At 33.8% G+C, this 20360-nt stretch overlaps 1 protein-coding gene across 1 annotated transcript in view; it reads left to right on the top strand.

The window, feature by feature from the left end:
- The window catches only part of LOC135136274 (hillarin), a 75509-nt gene that overhangs the window by 54313 nt on the left and 836 nt on the right, over positions 1–20360 (top strand). The window contains exons 3-10 of the mRNA XM_064065482.1: positions 796–912; positions 1129–1322; positions 9223–9546; positions 18784–18927; positions 18982–19200; positions 19652–19860; positions 19912–20042; positions 20095–20352. Coding sequence (XP_063921552.1) covers positions 796–912; positions 1129–1322; positions 9223–9546; positions 18784–18927; positions 18982–19200; positions 19652–19860; positions 19912–20042; positions 20095–20352 — 1596 coding nt within the window. The remainder of the gene's footprint in view (positions 1–795; positions 913–1128; positions 1323–9222; positions 9547–18783; positions 18928–18981; positions 19201–19651; positions 19861–19911; positions 20043–20094; positions 20353–20360) is intronic.

Here is a 20360-nt window from a genome sequence, read left to right as displayed (position 1 = left end):
ACAACACGTGACTAAAGATGAAATTACAGAAGTCTCTATTTCCTGTTGACATATTATAATCAACTTTGTAATAACAACAAACAATAATTGCTCATCTCTCATGCTTACATTTTCGATTAAATATGCATAATTGGCCGCTAATTTGATTACATACTACCTATTATAAAAAGTTTTGAAGTATCCAGTTACCTAATTTGCATAGCTTCTAAAAATTTATACCATAAACTTTGCCACAAATTGAATAACACGGTACAGTGAGTAGGTATTACGTTCAATACATTTTAAGAGTTAACTAACTGTTTAAGGCTGAAAAAATGTTATTTTACAGGTACTGCTATGTGGTCAGTGATTTAAAACAATTTATTCCAACCCCTCATTTTCACGACTAAAAACAAATCATTGAATGTTCTTCTTTTAAAAAAGTTAATTATTGTCTCAAAATAACCGCACAAAACAAATTAAGTCAACGACAACAATTCCCAGTAATAACAGTCTACAATTTTTGTGAATCACGCAAAGAAAATGGAATAACCATGTCCATCTTATCTTTCCCATAACAGCAACTTGTAATTAATTAAACATATTATTAACCTTGCATTATGTACTTACAAACAGTATGAGAACAAAAAGGACAATCGTATCTAGAATACTATGGGAATGTAATCCAGACTTTATTGCCGCTACCGTACATGTTCTAATTGTCCTCAGGATTTTCTATTTCATAAATTAAGCACAACCTTCGTTACGTAAAATGAACAACTAGTCTCGAGATGACTAACTTTTAATTTTTTACAGGACCGTGACGAACAGAAACGCTTAGAAATGAAACATCGGAAAGAAGAAGACGACCTTTATAGAAAATTCGCACGACAAAGGGAAGAGGAAGAAAGACGAATCAGGGACGAATTTCGGGTAGGTTTCCAAAATTTGTAACAACCCAGACAAAAATTATATACCCTTGACCTTGATAATTCCGCAGTTGTCACTTTATAGACCATAACGTCGTAATTGGTGCAAAGAACTGTTGTTTTTCCCTAATTTGAATAACAATAGTTTTTGCAGTTGTCCTGATTTTGTGTAGAAAGCCGAGATGTACTAGACTACAAATGCCGCCGATTTGTTTTACAGGACGAATGGGAAAAGGAACTGGAAAGGCTAACGAGTCGATTTGAAAGGGAAATGCAAATGAAACGGAAACGCGACGACCAAAATGTGCTCACGCTGAGGCATCAGCAAGAGAAGGAGGACTTGGAGAAAAATATGACGTTACGGAGGGACAAGAAGAAAGAGTCACTTACAAGGAAGATGCTAGAACATGAAAGGTAGTTGGGTTGTACTGTTATTCAATAAAGTCTATGAATTAATTACTTCCGGCTTAAAATTTGGTGAAATTCGAATAACTGTCTTGCTATTCCTTTAATTTATAACGTGAAGAAACTTTTTGACTAAGTATTGATGTAATGCATAAAATCATAAATAAAATTTAAGCATAGGAAAATTACATTAAAATAAAAAATGTATCAGTTACCAAATATAATGAATGCTTACGTTTCTGGAAAATGTAGTGACATTATTAAAAATACAGAGGTTAGTTGCAGGGTCAGAAATGAAACTAATATCTCGCAGTAATGGTTGAAGAAAATCTGAAATTTATTAATAGTTAGAACTTGCCCCATATCAGAAGCACACCAAATCTGCATTTCTTTTATACAGTAATTTCATTATATAGACCATAACACTGACAGAGAAGTACGTATGGATTCAAAAGTTACAAATATAAAAAAAATTAAGTTGAAGGAAATAAAGTACCGTCCCACTTTAATATTAGTAATATCTGTTTAAAAAACATTTTATTTAAGCGTTTATTTAAACTGTCATCCTTCACGCTGAACACAAAATTTCTTATTAATTCACAACTTGTCGCGTTTAATAGCATATCACACGTTAACACTCCTAATTCAATTTTTTGTAAGGACTTAAATCTGGCCTGCAAGCTGGTCATGGAGTAGGTACTCTATTGCCCATCCAATTTTCATAATAAAATCTTTTCAGAATAAAAAAATTAGAAAAAATGACAATATATATGACAACTAGATATAGCTAGATTTTCGGGTTTTCGATTTTTCTATTCTGAATTTTTTCAATATTTCGATTCTTTTCGATTTTGCGATTAGTTCTAGATTTCTTAATTTTGGATTTTTCGATATTTCACTTTTGGAATTTTCCAAAATTTTGACTACAATTTCGCTGTTTTTCGTTTTGTAAATTTCTCGTTTTCTTGATTTTTCGATTTTTTAGTTTTTCTATTCTTCAATTTGTCCATTTTTCGATCTCTCGATTTTTCAATTATTTTTGATTTTTAGATTTTTGAATTTGTTCGATTTCACGAAATTTCAGTTTTGGAATTTTTCAGTAGTATTGTAATTTTTCGCTTTGTAGATTTCCCAATTTTTTGATTTTCGGTTTTTTAGATTTTTAATTCAATTTTTCAAATTTTAAAATTTATTTAAATTGTTCTATTTTCGGTTTGTTCATTTTTCGATTTCTCAATTCTCTTAATGTTTGTATTTTTTTGATTTCTCAATTTTTCGATTATTCTTAGTTTTGGATTTGTTCACATTTCTATTTCTTGATTTTTCGATTTCTCAATTTTTCGATATTTCGATTTATAATTTTTGACTTTTCGATTTCTCGATTTCGGGGTTTCTATCTCGGTTTTTTGACCTTTCAATTTTAAAGTTTTTTGATTTTTTGAATTTTGGATATTTCGATCGTCCGATTTTTCGGCTTTTCAATTTTTCTATTTTTATATTCTACATTTCTAAATTATAAAATCACGATGTTGAAAAATCGAAAAAGTGAAAAAAAAAGAAAATACAAAACCAAAACGAAAAATTCAAGATACGAAAAATCGAAAAATTCAAATATTTTCGAAAAACTGAAGAAATGAAAAATTGAAAAATTTGAAATTATAAAATCCGAACATTGAAAAATCGAAAAATTGTAAAAGTAAGGACAATAAATCTAAACGAAAAAAGACAATTGGGACCCACGAGAAGGTTTCACATTCTTAAAATAGACATTTGGGGCCCCCGAGAAGGTTTCACATTTTTAAAAAACGACAGTTGAGACCTCCGAGAAGGTTTCACATTATTAAAAAGACTTTCGGCGCCCCCAGAAGGTTTTACATGATTGAAAAAGACAATTGGGACCCCCGAGAAGGTTTCACATAAAAAAAATACTTTGGGGCCCCCGAGAATGTTTTGCGTTTTTAAAAAAGACAATTGGGAGCCCCAAGAAGGTTTCATATCCTTAAAAAAAATAGATTTTGGACCCCCGAGAACGTTTCACATTCAGACAGACCGACAGACAGACGGATGGAAACGGGAAACATATTTCTTCGTACTCTTCGTACTCTAGGACTTTTCGATTCTTTCAATATTAAATTTTTCGATTTTCTAATGTCGATTTCTTGATTTTTCATGTTTCGATTTTTCGAATTACAAATTTGTCAATTTTTCGAATTACAAATTTTTCAATTTTTCGATTCGTCGATTTCTCAATTTTCGATATTTCGATTTTTTAAAGTCCCAATTTTTCAGGTCTTCAATTTTTCAATTTTCCGAATTGTGGACTTGTAGATTCCTCGATTTTTCGATTGTTTTAATTTTGGATTTCTTATTTCTCTACTTGTTTTAAATTTTCGATTTATTACCTATTGTATTTTTTCATTTTTCAGTTTTTCGAATTTTAAAATGTTTTACATTTGTCGGGTTTTCGATGTTTCTATTTCGGTCTGAAAGTTTTCAAATATTTCGAGTCTTTAGTTTTTCGATTTTTCCTTTCGATTTTGCGATTAGTCGATTTCTCAATTTTCGATTTTTCGATTTTTTGAAGTTTCGATTTTTCAAACTTTTCAGGTTTCTACTTCTCAATTTTTCGATTTTTGGATTTGTTCGATTTCACAATTTTTCGATATTTCACTTTTGGAATTTTCCAAAATTTTGACTACAATTTCGTTGTTTTTCGATTTGTAAATTTCTCGATTTCTTGATTTTTCGATTTTTTGGTTTTTTATTCTTCAATTTGTCCATTTTTCGATCTCTCGATTTTTCGAGTTTTCGGTTTTTCAATTACTTTTGATTTTTAGATTTTGGAATTTGTTCGATTTCACGAAATTTCAGTTTTGGTATTTTTCAGGATTTTGATTCTTCAGTATTGTGATTTTCGCTTTGTAGATTTCCCAATTTTTTAACTTTCGGTTTTTTAGATTTTTAATTAAATTTTTCGATTTTTCGACTTTTCGATTGCTTGATATTTATTAAGTATTTAAATTGTTCTATTTTCGGTTTGTTCATTTTTCGATTTCTCAATTCTCTTAATGTTTGGATTTTTTAATTTCTCAATTTTGCGATTATTCTCAGTTTTGGATTTGTTCACATTTCTATTTCTTGATCTTTCGATTTCTCGATTTCGGGGTTTCTATCTCGGTTTCTGACTTTTCAATTTTAAAGTTTTTTAATTTTTTGAATTTTCGATATTTCGATCGTCCAATTTTTCGGCTTTTCAATTTTTCTATTTTTCTATTCTACATTTCTAAATTATAAAATCACAATGTTGAAAAATCGAAAAAGTGAAAAAATAAAGAAAATACAAAACCAAAACGAAAAATTCAAGAAATGAGAAATTCAAATGTTTTCGAAAAACTGAAGAAACGAAAAATTGAAAAATTTGAAATTATAAAATCCGAACATTGAAAAATCGAAAAATTGTAAAAATAAGGACAATAAATGTAAACGAAACAAGACAATTGGGACCCACGAGAAGGTTTCACATTCTTAAAATAGACATTTGGGGCCGCCGATAAAGTTTCACATTTTTAAAAAACGACAGTTGAGACCCCCGAGAAGGTTTCAAATTATTAAAAAGACTTTCGGCGCCCCCGAGAAGGTTTTACATTATTGAAAAAGACAATTAGGACCCCCGAGAAGGTTTCACATAAAAAATACTTTGAGCCCCCTAGAATGTTTTGCGTTTTTAAAAAAGACAATTGGGAGCCCCGAGAAGGTTTCATATCCTTTAAAAAAAAATACATTTCGGACCCCCGAGAACGTTTCACATTCAGACAGACAGACAGACGGATGGAAACGGGAAACCTATTTCTTCGTACTCTTCGTACTCTAGAACTTTTCGATTCTTTCAATATTAAATTTTTCGATTTTCTGATGTCGATTTCTCGATTTTTCATGTTTCGATTTTTCGAATTACAAATTTTTCAATTTTTTGAATTACAAATTTTTCAATTTTTCGACTTTTCAGTACTTTTTTTTTTAAGTCTTCAATTTTTCAATTTTCCGAATTGTTGACTTGTAGATTTCTCGATTTTTCGATTTTTTAAATTTTGGATTTCTTATTTCTCTACTTGTTTTAATTTTTCGGTTTATTACCTATTGGATTTTTTCATTTTTCAGTTTTTCGAATTTTAAAATGTTTTACATTTGTCAGGTTTTCGATGTTTCTATTTCGGTCTGAAAGTTTTCAATATTTCGAGTCTTTAGTTTTTCGATTTTTCCTTTCGATTTTGCGATTAGTCGATTTCTCAATTTTCGATTTTTCGATTTTTGGATTTGTTCGATTTCACGATTTTTTGATATTTCACTTTTGGAATTTTCCAAAATTTTGACTACAATTTCGTTGTTTTTCGATTTGTAAATTTCTCGATTTCTTGATTTTTCGATTTTTTAGTTTTTTATTCTTCAATTTGTCCATTTTTCGAGTTTTCGGTTTTTCAATTATTTTTGATTTTTAGATTTTTGAATTTGTTCGATTTCACGAAATTTCAGTTTTGGTATTTTTCAGGATTTTGATTCTTCAGTATTGTGATTTTCGCTTTGTAGATTTCCCAATTTTTTAACTTTCGGTTTTTTAGATTTTTAATTAAATTTTTCGATTTTTCGACTTTTCGATTGCTCGATATTTAAGTATTTAAATTGTTCTATTTTCGGTTTGTTCATTTTTCGATTTCTCAATTCTCTTAAGGTTTAGATTTTTTAATTTCTCAATTTTTCGATTATTCTCAGTTTTGGATTTGTTCACATTTCTATTTCTTGATTTTTCGATTTCTCAATTTTTCGATATTTCGATTTATAATTTTTGACTTTTCGATTTCTCGATTTCGGGGTTTCTATCTCGGTTTTTTGACTTTTCAATTTTAATGTTTTTTAATTTTTGGAATTTTCGAAATTTCGATCGTCCGATTTTTCGGCTTTTCGATTTTTCTATTTTTCTTATCTACATTTCTAAATTATAAAATCACAATGTTGAAAAATCGAAAAATTGAAAAAATAAAGAAAATATAAAACCAAAACGAAAAATTCAACAAATGAAAAATTCAAATATTTTCGAAAAACTGAAGATACGAAAAATTGAAAAATTTGAAATTATAAAATCCGAACATTAAAAAATCGAAAAATTGTAAAAATAAGGACAATAAATCTAAACGAAAAAAGACAATTGGGACCCACGAGAAGGTTTCACATTATTAAAATAGACATTTGGGGCCCCCGAGAAGGTTTCACATTATTAAAAAGACTTTCGGCGCCCCCGAGAAGGTTTTACATTATTGAAAAAGACAATTGGGACCCCCGAGAAGGTTTCACATAAAAAAATACTTTGGGGCCCCCGAGAATGTTTTGCGTTTTTAAAAAAGACAATTGGGAGCCCCGAGGTTTCATATCCTTAAAAAAATACATTTCGGACCCCCGAGAACGTTTCACATTCAGACAGACACACAGACAGACGGATGGAAACGGGAAACCTATTTCTTCGTACTCTTCGTACTCTAGGATTTTTCGATTCTTTCAATATTAAATTTTTCGATTTTCTGATGTCGATTTCTCGATTTTTCATGTTTCGATTTTTCGAATTACAAATTTTTCAATTTTTCGAATTACAAATTTTTCAATTTTTCGACTGTTCGATTCGTCGATTTCTTAATTTTCGATATTTCGATTTTTTAAAGTCCCAATTTTTCAGGTCTTCAATTTTTCAATTTTCCGAATTGTGGACTTGTAGATTCCTCGATTTTTCGATTGTTTTAATTTTGGATTTCTTATTTCTCTACTTGTTTTAATTTTTCGATTTATTACCTATTGTATTTTTCATTTTTCAGTTTTTCGAATTTTAAAATGTTTTACATTTGTCGGGTTTTCGATGTTTCTATTTCGGTCTGAAAGTTTTCAATATTTCGAGTCTTTAGTTTTTCGATTTTTCCTTTCGATTTTGCGATTAGTCGATTTCTCAATTTTCGATTTTTCGATTTTTTGAAGTTTCGATTTTTCAAACTTCTCAGGTTTCTACTTCTCAATTTTTCGATTTTTGGATTTGTTCGATTTCACGATTTTTCGATATTTCACTTTTGGAATTTTCCAAAATTTTTACTACAATTTCGTTGTTTTTCGATTTGTAAATTTCTCGATTTCTTGTTTTTCGATTTTTTAGTTTTTTATTCTTCAATTTGTCCATTTTTCGATCTCTCGATTTTTTGAGTTTTCGGTTTTTCAATTATTTTTGATTTTTAGATTTTGGAATTTGTTCGATTTCACGAAATTTCAGTTTTGGTATTTTTCAGGAGTTTGATTCTTCAGTATTGTGATTTTCGCTTTGTAGATTTCCCAATTTTTTAACTTTCGGTTTTTTAGATTTTTAATTAAATTTTTCGATTTTTCGACTTTTCGATTGCTCGATATTTAAGTATTTAAATTGTTCTATTTTCGGTTTGTTCATTTTTCGATTTCTCAATTCTCTTAATGTTTGGATTTTTTAATTTCTCAATTTTGCGATTATTTTCAGTTTTGGATTTGTTCACATTTCTATTTCTTGATTTTTCGATTTCTCGATTTCGGGGTTTCTATCTCGGTTTTTGACTTTTCAATTTTAAAGTTTTTTAATTTTTTGAATTTTCGATATTTCGATCGTCCGATTTTTCGGCTTTTCAATTTTTCTATTTTACATTTCTAAATTATAAAATCACAATGTTGAAAAATCGAAAAAGTGAAAAAATAAAGAAATTACAAAACCAAAACGGAAAATTCAAGAAATGAAAAATTCAAATATTTTCCAAAAACTGAAGAAACGAAAAATTGAAAAATTTAAAATTATAAAATACGAACATTGTAAAATCGAAAAATTGTAAAAATAAGGACAATAAATCTAAACGAAAAAAGACAATTGGGACCCACGAGAAGGTTTCACATTCTTAAAATAGACATTTGGGGCCCCCGAGAAGGTTTCACATTATTAAAAAGACTTTTGGCGCCCCCGAGAAGGTTTTACATTATTGAAAAAGACAATTGGGACTCCCGAGAAGGTTTCACATAAAAAATACTTTTTACATTTAATTTATTGTCAGTTTCATTTCACAAGGGACTTCATTTCCCTCGTTAACAAATTATGTAAATGGTAAAGAATCCGAAAGGGAATAGAACTTTCTAAAACATTAAGGGGTGCGTAACGGTAAAATTTATTGCTTGCAGTTAACAGACAAAAATATATAATGTGCTGGAATTTTAGGTCACCGGATTATTACTAGATAATTTTTATATCGGGCGACTTTTAATTTCTGCTCTACTTGGCCATGACGTTTACGTCAGCCCTTTCAGTTGCACTCCTGACGCGTCATGGCCAACTAGAGAAGAAATTTAAAAATCACAAAGTACTAATTCACTTTACTGGTACCGTATTGGAAGAAATAATTGGACTTACGAGTATTTCTGTAATTTTTGAATATAGAATTGTTATAAAAATTTAAGTCTATAATTTCAGGGATTCGAAAAAAACATTAATTATTGTATTCCTCTATTTGTAGAGGTCCTAACATAAAATAATGACTCAGTACTGATATGGTGTTTGTGACTATGTACTGTAAAACTTTTTATCAAGCCATAAAACACAACTAAACAGCTCATTGCATATGCATCAGTTCTATTTGGTAACAGTGGAACACAAACAAATTAATTTAAATAAAAAAAGTTTTACTATTCAAAACTCATTGCCCTATTCTCTAATAATATAGAATTCTAAATGTTATAGATGGCCACTGCACTGAAACTTGTACTATTTTTTTACACGTTTCTTGCAATTAATCAAAAATTTTACCTAATCAAGAGCAACAACCCTGTTTATCACCATCGCAACATGATTACCGATCAAACTTCTTCGCAGGGCGGCGACTGCAGCACTCGTCGAGAAGCAGAGTCACGAAATGCTCGAACTTATCAACGAAAAACGAAGCGAATACATGCAAGCCGAATCGCTCTACTTAGATAGCAACGACGGATACACCGAAGAACACGTCCAACCTTACCCGAGTCACGCTCCAGCACCAGCACCTCCTGCCCTCAGCAAGTACCAGGTCTACAACGATCCAGTCGAATTCAGCAATGTTGATCAGATCGCCATTTCGGTTGCTCAAGAGGATCAAAAGACTTTCACGGATTTGGTCCGGCAATTGGTGGGAAGATGCGGCTCGGATATTGAAAAGGCGAGGTAATTATTATTTGTATTCCGAGTATTAAGTCGTTCTCACCAGCATAGACGTGATATTCGCAGCGTGTTCGTATGCTTCTTTTTCCTAGTTAACAGAGCCTGAGAGTTTTATGGTTACACGTCCGTATGATTGATATATAATTATGCAGGAGGAAGGTTCTATAGGTGTTTTAGTTCGTGATGTAGGAAGTATAAATGATTTTTTTTTCGGTTGTAACAAAGTCGTGTATTTTATTGCTTTTTCCCGTATGTCGTAGTGTTTGTCATTGTGTTCAAAATAGTTGTCACTTCGATGCTAAACTCAATTTAAAGGCTATTAATTAACAACAATCGATGTGACAAGCGGAACACAGCTTTCAAAATTGATTTCGGAAACGACATACGGAAAAAACAAAAGCTGGTGACATGAAGCGACTCTGTTGACTAGATTTTTATTCATACACCCGATACACAATCTTGTACTCTCAAATCCGTCCTTTTTCGGGAATTACTGAACCTTAAGTTTGTCGTAAACTTAAATCTTTGAAAATTTTTAAAAACTAAACAATTATATGGTCTGTTAAAGACTACACTCCTCAAACACGGAAAGTTTTGCTTCCAAGATTCCCAAGTTTTTAATTTTCTATGAACCTTGGAATACATAGCAGAAGTTCAAAAATAGGTGCTACAGGCACTTAGCAACGCATCTATAATTTGCTACCCATTTGACCTTTTTTATCAGGTAACCAGTTTTGTTGTAAACTGAATTGATTTACTTATTTGAGGTTTGTCGTTTGCTTGACTATTTATGTTGCACCGTTATATATTTCCTCTCAAATTTGGAATTAATTAAAAAGTATTAATTATTTAACAGTAGCAATTTTAGTTTCAAATTAACCCAATGCGGTGAAACCTTTCAACAGCTTCCGGTCTGCGATCATCTTCTTTATTTAATGCATGTCTGCTATATGTATATTTAGTTTCACGTACTTATTCCTATGCATTTTAAACTTGCTAAAATGAAGGCAAATTTTACAATTGCTACTATTATCAATTTATTCTGGAGTTAAAGCGAGGGATTAAGGCACTCCAGGTACCAATGTAACGAGATATGACTTTGGACCGCAGTTGATCATCGCTCTAGATTTCATAATCTGGCGGAATTCGATTAGAAACGTTACATATTTTACTTTTAACAAGGTTTCGAATACTCCATAAGGATTCCTCCAACCAGCGGACTCGAAAATGCCGATTTGATTGTCGTGGGCGAGCTATTGCGGCGTTGAGCTGCTTCGCCTAAGATTTTAAACCGATCCAACACGATGGCGAATTCAGTGCCTAATTTTCCAAAGCAGGATCAAGCGATAGTTTTTACCGCTGTCGATGATCTTGTCCTAATGGATTATATAGCAGCAATAGGTGATTGTTGCACCTAAAAATATTCTATTTGCTTCTAGAATTTCAAAAGGTCGGGCCTGCATTTATCTTAGTTCAAAAACTCGGGTAGATGGTGTAGTAAACAGGTTTTCCAGTATTTTCATTAATGGTATAAAAGTTAGCCTTCGTCGGTTAACTCCTTCGCGACGAATGTTTGTCCCTCGGTCCTTCATGATGTTTTTGTTGACAAGATTAAAGTTCTTGGTTTTACAACGTTATCTCCAATGTCTTTTCTTCGAGCCGGCATCCAAAGCGGTGAATATAAATCTTCCAGAATCAATGGTCTTGAAATATGAAAATACCAACTAACGCATATTTCTGGCGTTTGATGACAATTGTTTTAAATGCAAAAGGACTGGGCACGTTGCTAGCGACTGCCCGGCACCACAGGCCACTTCTCGTAGTCCAGAGGCTGAGGTGAAAGCGCAAGATGTTTCTGCAAAAAAGCATATAGATGATGATGATGACCCTTCGACGGACGTTTCTCCTCTGGATCTTACTGGAGGTACTCCTGGTGATGATAGTCGTAGACCAAAAAAAGTAGACCTAGCAACTCTTGTGAAAATCTAACTCCTACTTCAAAGCTACATGCCCCAGCTAAAAATTTAAATGATAATACAGATCAGTACCCACTAAGCTTTGACAAAGCAATCGTTCCTATTCTCCTTTCTCTCAACTTTTGGTGAATCAATTGATCACGCAGCCAACAAGGTTCAGGTTGAACCAAAAACCATCTGTGTTAGATTCAGTTATATCGTCTGGTGACAGTTCAACCTCGAACTTGGAATATTTAAATCTAATTGGTAAATCGGACCATTTAGTTCTAATGATGGATTTACAGGTTTGTTACATATGTAGCAGACAACTATCACGCTTGAATGGAAGATGATAGATTTTAAAGCACTGAATAAGGATTTAGGCAACCTAGACTGGAAATATCTCTTCTTTATGATTTGTGGATAAGCAACAATTGGGATTGCTTTAAAACAACACTATCCGATTCGGCCACACAGTACACCATTATTTCCACGTTTAAAAGATTTTCATCAAAACCGTGGATTAACGGGAGAATTTTAAACCTAGTACGCAAAAGGACAGCAGTGTGGCGAGTTACAATAAGACTCACAGGGCTTTTTCTAACCATCTTTCGACTGTTATCAGAGAGGCTAGACTTTTTGTTCAATCTAATCTTTTGTGCTGTTTGTCAGCCTGGACTAGCGACATCGACCTCGGTCGCCCCGTCGATATTTTACGTCTCGATTTTTCAAAAGCTTTTGACAAGGTTCCGAAATCCAGGCTTCTGCACAAATTGCAACACCTTGGTATACAAGGAAACCTTCTTGGGTGGATAGATTCTTTTGTGAGCGATCGAACATTTCGAGTCAAAGTCGGGGGTGGACTTAGTGGATCTGTCGACATCGTGAGTGGGGTGCCCTAGGGCTCGGTGCTCGGGTGGATTAGGTAGCTTCGTGCTTGCCCGCTACACCTTGGGTCGTGGGTTCGATTCCCGCCCGGCTCTGGGTGTTGTGTATGTCCCCCGTTCCCCTGTAATTGAGCTACCGGCCTGTAGGGGAACGTAATCAAATTAAAAAAAAAATAATTAGGATACCAAGAATACCATAACCTCGCCTTTCGCCATGTTCGCAGATGACATTGTGATAACCCAAACTTCCCGCCTTTAAATTGACACCTGAAAAAAAATGAAAGCCGGCGAAAAATTAAAAAATTCAAACTTTGGCCTTGGCTGTGATCGTCTAACAAAAAGGAACCTACGTTGTGTTTTTTTTTTGGAAAAATGGCGGAAAGACGTCCTTTCATACAAGTGAGCATACACTGCGTGCGAGTAGAAAGCGCAAGAAATAATGGACACAATTTTTGGGAGGGGGGCTAAAATCGTACCCCCCTCTCTAGGAGGAAAAGGAGCTGCGAGTGAAGGCGACACGTGGCTTGCCATCTCGCATTCACTCCTCATAATAAACCCCCTATGGTTTATTCACCCACATATAATACATCGCAAATGAAACACATAAAAATATGAAAGAAAGAGAAACCCTAGGTTTATGTTTTGAATCAATGCAAATATTTGAATATCACAAATTTAATAAAAACAAAGCAAAATCTGAATTAAAGAAACTGGATGCAAATACATAAGTTATTACGGGCGTGTGACGTCAAATTTAAAATCATGGTAGTCAACAAGAGCACAATAAAAATACCCATAAGGGCGTTCTAGCACACGCGGAGTTTGGGGCTCCCGGTCCGGGCTGGTCTCCCCCCACGACGGTGATTCTATCTATCGCAAGCCTGCCGCAAAGCACCTCTCCATTATGGACGTGCCCTACGAGCAGGTCGTTACGATCGCAGATCTGCAGTTGGGTCTCGACTATTGGGCGAAGTCGACAGTGTTACAACATCGCGACCGCCCCTGAATCTATATAAACGTGCACCCTTTGTGTAGGTGACGCGCTAAACCGCACTTCGCTTCTACCGTGATTTCTGTGTTATTTAACCTCAATTCCATTTTAAATGTTCAATCTCTTATAACTCTGATATTAACAATAACTGAACAAGTGTCAGAGTTTCAAAGGGCAATAAACAACATTTAAATTCGCAGTACAATCTTGTGAAATTTTAAACAACATATAATTTTTATGTGAGATTAAAATTGGGCATCAGATAATTTATGCGATGGAAGCATTCATCAACAAAATATTTACAAAACAAAACTAGCAAAGATTTATAAAACAAAAGATCTGGTGTGAAATAAACTTGCGCAAATAAAAGTATTATGTGAGGTTAAAACTGCAGACCATGAAATTTATGTTCAATTAAAATTATACAACAAAGAAAATTACTGAGGCTAAAATAGTGAGATAGAGAAATATTGTATGAGGTGAAAAATTGCAAAGTTAACAAAATTTACATGAGATTAATATTTGCCGCACTTTATCAACGATTCAAACAAAGAGTTTATATTATGTCAAATTATGTCATGATCCAAGTGATTGGTTACTTGAAACAATTAGCTTTGAGAGTTTATGATACCGTGAACTGATTACCCCAACAAAAGACTTAATAAATAATAGATATTTATTTTATTAGGAGTTTAAGTGATACTTTATGTGACGGAGTATGGACGATTAAACGCCGAGCAATAGCGAGGCGAATTAAGTCCATATGAGTCACATAAAGTCACTTAAACTCCGAATGAAATACAATATTTTATTTTCAAACGATTAATCTTCTTTTGAAATGATTATTTCCCATCTTCTTGCTTCAATAAGGAATTGCCTTGATTTCACTTACCATGGTTACTATGGTTGCCAACCACTATGATTTTCACATATGTATTTATACTCCGGCGGAGTATAAGTAGTACTTATGCGCCGCTCAAACACGGTGTCATAGAAATGACACTTAAACCCCGGTAAGACCGTCATATAAGTGTCAGTTATATGACGTTTGAAAATAAACACAATTATATCCAGTCATCGTTGCGAGGAAAAAGCGTCTCGGTAATGTAAATTTTATCGTTGCGAGGAAACGCCTCGAAGATGTAAATTTTAACGTTGCGAGGAAATACCTCGATGATGTAAATTTTAGCGTTGTGCGGAAATACCTCGATGATGTAAATTTTACCGTTGCGAGGACATGCCTCAGTGATGTAATCAATCTTTAGCGTTGTGAGGACATGCCTCAGTGATGTAATCATGATAAGGATGATAGCTGCCTAAGGGAAGACATTATTTTAACCCCCCGCCAGTTCACAGTATGAATTTTGTTAATTTAACTGCCGTAAATGAACCATTAGCAATCTTGTGTAAAAAATTAAGAAGTGTTATAACTAGGGCCAGGCGGTTGAACTTTAAATGCTCCGTATTGCCTCCGACTACGACCGACCAGTGGCTTGTAGCCGATGTTACGTATCGCGAAGAAAATTATGAGAAAACTAATGCGAAGTGAACGTCAGTTGATGATTTCGAAATCCATATCCACGAAATAGTAATAATAATAGTTTTAATAATTTTCAAGTGTCGGTCTCCTTGAAAATAAAACTATTTGTGTACATTATCAAAAATAATGCACAATTGGAAAGCGAGAAGAGAGTAAGGCAAGGCTGTAGCCTCCTACACTGTGGACGGGTAGCGGGGATAAATAAATTTCGACCGCACAGCTCTAGTTATAACGTAACACTTACGTATATGCATCCAGAAACTTATTTATAACTTGTTAAACAAAGAATTATTATCCTGACTAAGTGAATTTCATGAAATCTTCTAGCAAGTGGTTTATTTAAATAATCCTGATTGTTAAATTGCGTTTACACGTGTTGGCGTCGATCAAAAAGTCGCATTTTTCCGATTAAAAGCGGCAAGAATTAGCCGCGCGGATTGGGGAAAATTGGGCACCGTCGGCGTTACGATTGATTGTCGTTAAACAAAGGCTTTCTCCTTTTTATAACCAAACAAACCAACTAATCTAACCTAGCTACTTACCACGTGGTTACATTCACAAAAGCACACCCAGACTGACGCTTCTCCATGCTGCCCTCTGTCTACCAATCCTACTACCGCCCTCCAACTAAAACATGCAGAACTACCCAAACGCTAACGTGCATATGGTTGCCTATGTTTAACGGTTTTTTGATTGAATTTTTCCTTTCAAATTCAAATTATTCAAATGTGATTTCGCGCCGCTGTTAATTTCAGCGCGAAAATTTGATTCAAATTCGGTCACCACAACATCAAGCTTTAAAGCAGTTGTGCGAATTATAGGAACTTATTAGAACGAGACTTTCTAGCAATATATGACTGGACTCATGATAGGTTGTAACCTTTGAATTTAGACAACTGATTAGTCCTGCATCTTGGGAATAAAAACTCGAAACACGTTTATTCCATTGACAACTTACCTGTTTCATGTACAGATTTGCACGTTGACTTGGGTGTTGTTGCCCCCTCCAATTTGTCCTGGACTGATCACGTCCATCGAGCTGGGAGCGAATGCTAATGGTGTCTGGTCTTTCATACTTCAAAAAAATTTTGTTTTTGGAATCTATCCAGCGTCCAGCAACCAGATTTCCATTCGGCAAAAATTGGCCTCCGTACCGCGAAAAGCTTAGACTACTGCATCTCTGCCCTCTTTCAAACAAGCGCAAACGAGGGGATCTAATCATTACTTATTAGGCCTTGAGTAATAATAATTTTTCCCCAGTCAGGGATCTCTCCCCTCTCAATACCTCAGACCACACCAGAGAGCATCCTCTAAAGATGCGTAAGTTGAAGTTTTGCACTTCAGCTCGCCAAAAATATTTAACGAATAAGGTGTTTGACAGTGGGAACGCGTTACAACCCAAGGATATAGTGTTAGCCTCATCTATTGTAAGTTTCAAATCGAAATATGATAATACATATTGTGCGACAAACAATCCTTAGTTATACACGGGCATAACAGGCGTAGCCTCTGCCCGATCGCTTCTTTAATAATAATAATAATAACAACTTTTAATAAGTCAACCTTTGAGGAGGCTTTACAACTCTTCCACTTCGTTTAACATACATATTATTATTTGATATTTCTGGTATTGGTACTGTGAGAAGTGTTGGTGTTTTAGTAGGTGTTTGTATTGTTGTACTTGTATTTATAATTGAGGTAAATTCAAAATCATCTAATCTCTTTTTTAAATATTTAGAATTTCTACAAAGTACTGAAATGTATTCTAAATTTTTGACTAAATAAGATCTTGGAAATTTCAGTTTGTTTAATATCGTTCCTTTTATTCATATCTTTTTAGAAAAATTACAAATACATATAATATATATATAATTTTTCTTTCGTTAAATTTCGTTGCATTATTTTTTGCATTTTTATTCGACAAGAAGACAAAGAAATCGAACTGAGAATTGCAAAAAGTAACAACTATGCAGGAGGATTAAGAAAAATTATGAAAAGTAAAGAAAGTGAGACCAACCCGAACATACGCGTGCGAGACATAGATTATGACAAATAAAATGAAACAAAAACTGGAAATTTGGGAAAGGAAGATACTTAGAAGAATCTTTGGAGGGAAAGAAACAGAAGAAGGATGGGAAACAAGAACTAATGAAAAAATATATGATTTATACAATGACACAGTCGTAAGCAATTTCATAAAAATAAAAAGACTATAATGGTTAGGACACCTAGAAAGAATGACCCAAGAAGGGGAAGTTAAGATGGTGGCGTGGAAAATTCCGGATGGCAAAAGGAAACGAGGTAGACCAAGGAAGAAATGGAAAGAAGCGGTAAAGGAAGAGCGCAAAAAACCGCACGGAATGGAGATGCATCTCAAAGTTATGGGCCTAAATGGCTTGCGAGAAGCTTAATACATAAGAATTAAATTACATTTGACACCATTTATATCAATTAATTTAAACCAATTCTTATTACTTTCTATACCAATAGACTTAATTTTCAAAGTGTCAAGTATTTTTACGATTCTCTCATTTGTGTCATCAGAGATATTTTCCTTAATTTCATGTGTACGCTTTTCCTGATTCACCAGTTGTCGTCTGCAGCAAATTGCAAAGTGATTGAACATATCACACTTATTACAAGTCTTTCCATATGTCGGACACTTTCTGTAATCATATATTTCTTCTTACATCTCGAACAATGTCTTTTTGCTCTTCTATCATCATCAGTACTACTAATTCTTGTATTACTCCCTGCATCAAAAATCTTCTTCTTGTCTTTCATCGTCAATTCATGAGTAGTGCGCAATACATCACTTTTAAGCTGCTGACGGGACTTTTCTGCTAACTCAACTGCCTTACAATATTGTATAACTTTTAAAAGCGGAACATCTTCTCGTAACAATCTCTCCTGCAGATCGTTATTATATTATATTCCCAAAACTATTTGCGTTTTCAACGTCTTCTCTTCTAAGTCGCCAAATTCGCAATCAATTACTAATTCTCGTAAATCTATCACAAACTTGTTAAAATTTTCGTATTCTTTCTGTTTTTTGTTAAAAAATTTGTAATGGGCCATTATTTCATTGTTCTTGGGTATGCAATATTTTTTGAACTCTTCTAAAATTTGAGTTACTGGAACATCTGTGTTATATAACTTTAAAACTTCCGCACCGATTAAAATTCAAAAGTCTAGCTACTTGGACCTTCATCCTTCTACTTCTCGTTTCAGCTGCATAAAAAAAATCTCAATTTCTTGTTTAAAAATTCTAAAGTTTTCCTTCAGGTTGCCATCAAGCCTTAAAGTTTGTTCAAATCTATTGTAAATATTTTCTATAGCTTTTTCTCTTTATTTTTTAACTATTCTTTAGAGTTCGCAGCGCCATGTTTTATATTTAAATTCATAGGTTTTCAAAACTTCTTTACTTCAAAAATTCTGTCTTATTTCTATATTAAACTAATTAATTTATTACACAACACTGAGTGATTAGATGCTTTTGTGGTATACAAAATCCCCTCTAATCTCGAAAATGGGACGATTGGGGCTAGTATTAATGTTCTGACGGTTATACTTCCAAGACATTCATTTAAAAACTTCAGAAATGTTACTTCTAATATTTTTTCTAATTCTTTGTAATGATTCCTCTACATTACAAGCTTGGAATACTGAGAAAAGGTTCAGATTGAAGGTAAAAATGGATTTTTTGATGAAATTTCTCAATTATGAACTATACTACAATCTTTTATCGAAAAGGTCGGTGTCCCTAAGATTGAATTTCCAATTTTAACATTATGTACATCTTTATTTAACCATCAGTTTACTCAACTCAGCGATTCACGTCTTACTTTCACGTTTTTTATTTTACAGGACGATATTCAGATGGATTACAGTGAAAAACCTCAACACGATGTCTTTCGACGACAACTTACGAGGTGACACTCCAATGGGTCTCTTACGAGGTATCAAAAACGGCACCGAAAGCTACCACGTCTTGTTCAAAAGACTGTGCAGGTATGTATAATTGATGCAGAGTCAGTACCTATCTAACAATTAACTGTGTAATAGTTACGCAGGTCTACACTGTGTGGTAATCAAAGGTTATTCAAAATCGGCCGGATATCAACCTGGTGTAAGATTTGAAGATAACAGATTCCGCAATTCATGGAATGCTGTCTACGTAGCTGGAGCATGGAGGTTCGTTCAATGTAACTGGGGAGCGCGTCATTTAGTCAACGCGAAAGAAGCTCCAAAGGCAGGAAACAAAACCAAATCAGATAGTCTAAGGTAAATTTATCCACATAGTAGTTAAAAATATTCATGGGAAAATTTATGGTAGCTGGAATAGCTTACAGGTAAGTGTTTGAGCACGACGAAGCTATATAGGCAAAAAATGGTGTGAACGTGACCTAATAAAGATGCGATCAGATGGAATAAGCGTTATGGAAGATAAATACATAATTTATCTGCCCTTAAACTGTAACTAGTTATTACCGATGAATACAAAAAAAACGTACTCAGATTAAATAATTTACGTTATGATTTACAGCTTCTAAAGCTAAATATTAACAGTACTTTGGTTCGAAAAGGTCAAGTTACTTACCTCAAGCTTACTAAATTGAATTTTTACTTCTTTGAAATCGAAACAATTCATTTATATTTTCTTGTCTAATTGAATCTGCTGCATACTGTTTTCAACTACGTGTGTATAGTAACACCGAAATTTACGTTGTTTTAGATACGAATACGATGACCATTACTTCCTGACTGACCCGAAAGAATTTATATACGAATTCTTCCCGCTACAACAAGAATGGCAATTGCTCAAGAGCCCTATAACCCTCCAGGAATTCGAAGAATTACCTTTCGTTCGATCACTCTTCTTTCGATATGGCCTATACTTTTCAGACTCAAATACAAAAGCCGTTATGTACACAGACTCAACGGGTACTTACACACACAAGCATAAAAAACAAAATTCTCATCGGTTTTCTACAGGTGCGGCTACAGTCAGGATAGCAATGCCCGCACACATGCAAGGCACCTTAATCTTCCACTACAACTTAAAATTCTACGACAGCGATAGCGACAGCTTCGATGGAGTATCGTTAAAACGATTCGTAATGCAGGTTAGTCTGTTTATCTGGCAGTTTGTTAGTTTTTGATTTGTATTTTTTGCAGTCTGTTGTTGGCAACATGGTGGCATTCCGAGTGCATGCCCCTTGCAGTGGAGCTTTCCTATTGGATATCTTTGCCAACGCTGTAACGCCAAAGGAGTATCTGACTGGTGAACCAATGAAGTTCAAGAGTGTTTGTAAATTCAAAATTTGTTGTGAAGATTTACAAACTGTGATGGTACCTCTGCCTGACTGCGCTAGTGGCGAATGGGGACCGACTAAAGCTACAAGACTGTTTGGATTAGTACCTATCACACATCAGGTTCGTAC

This window comes from Zophobas morio, unplaced genomic scaffold (assembly GCF_036711695.1).
Source record: "Zophobas morio isolate AGI-343-1 ecotype UQ-CSIRO unplaced genomic scaffold, CSIRO_AGI_Zmor_V1 ptg000026l, whole genome shotgun sequence".
NCBI lineage: Eukaryota > Metazoa > Arthropoda > Insecta > Coleoptera > Tenebrionidae > Zophobas > Zophobas morio.
The sequence above is the reverse complement of the archived record's forward strand: the minus strand, read 5'-3'. Positions and strand labels throughout refer to the sequence as shown.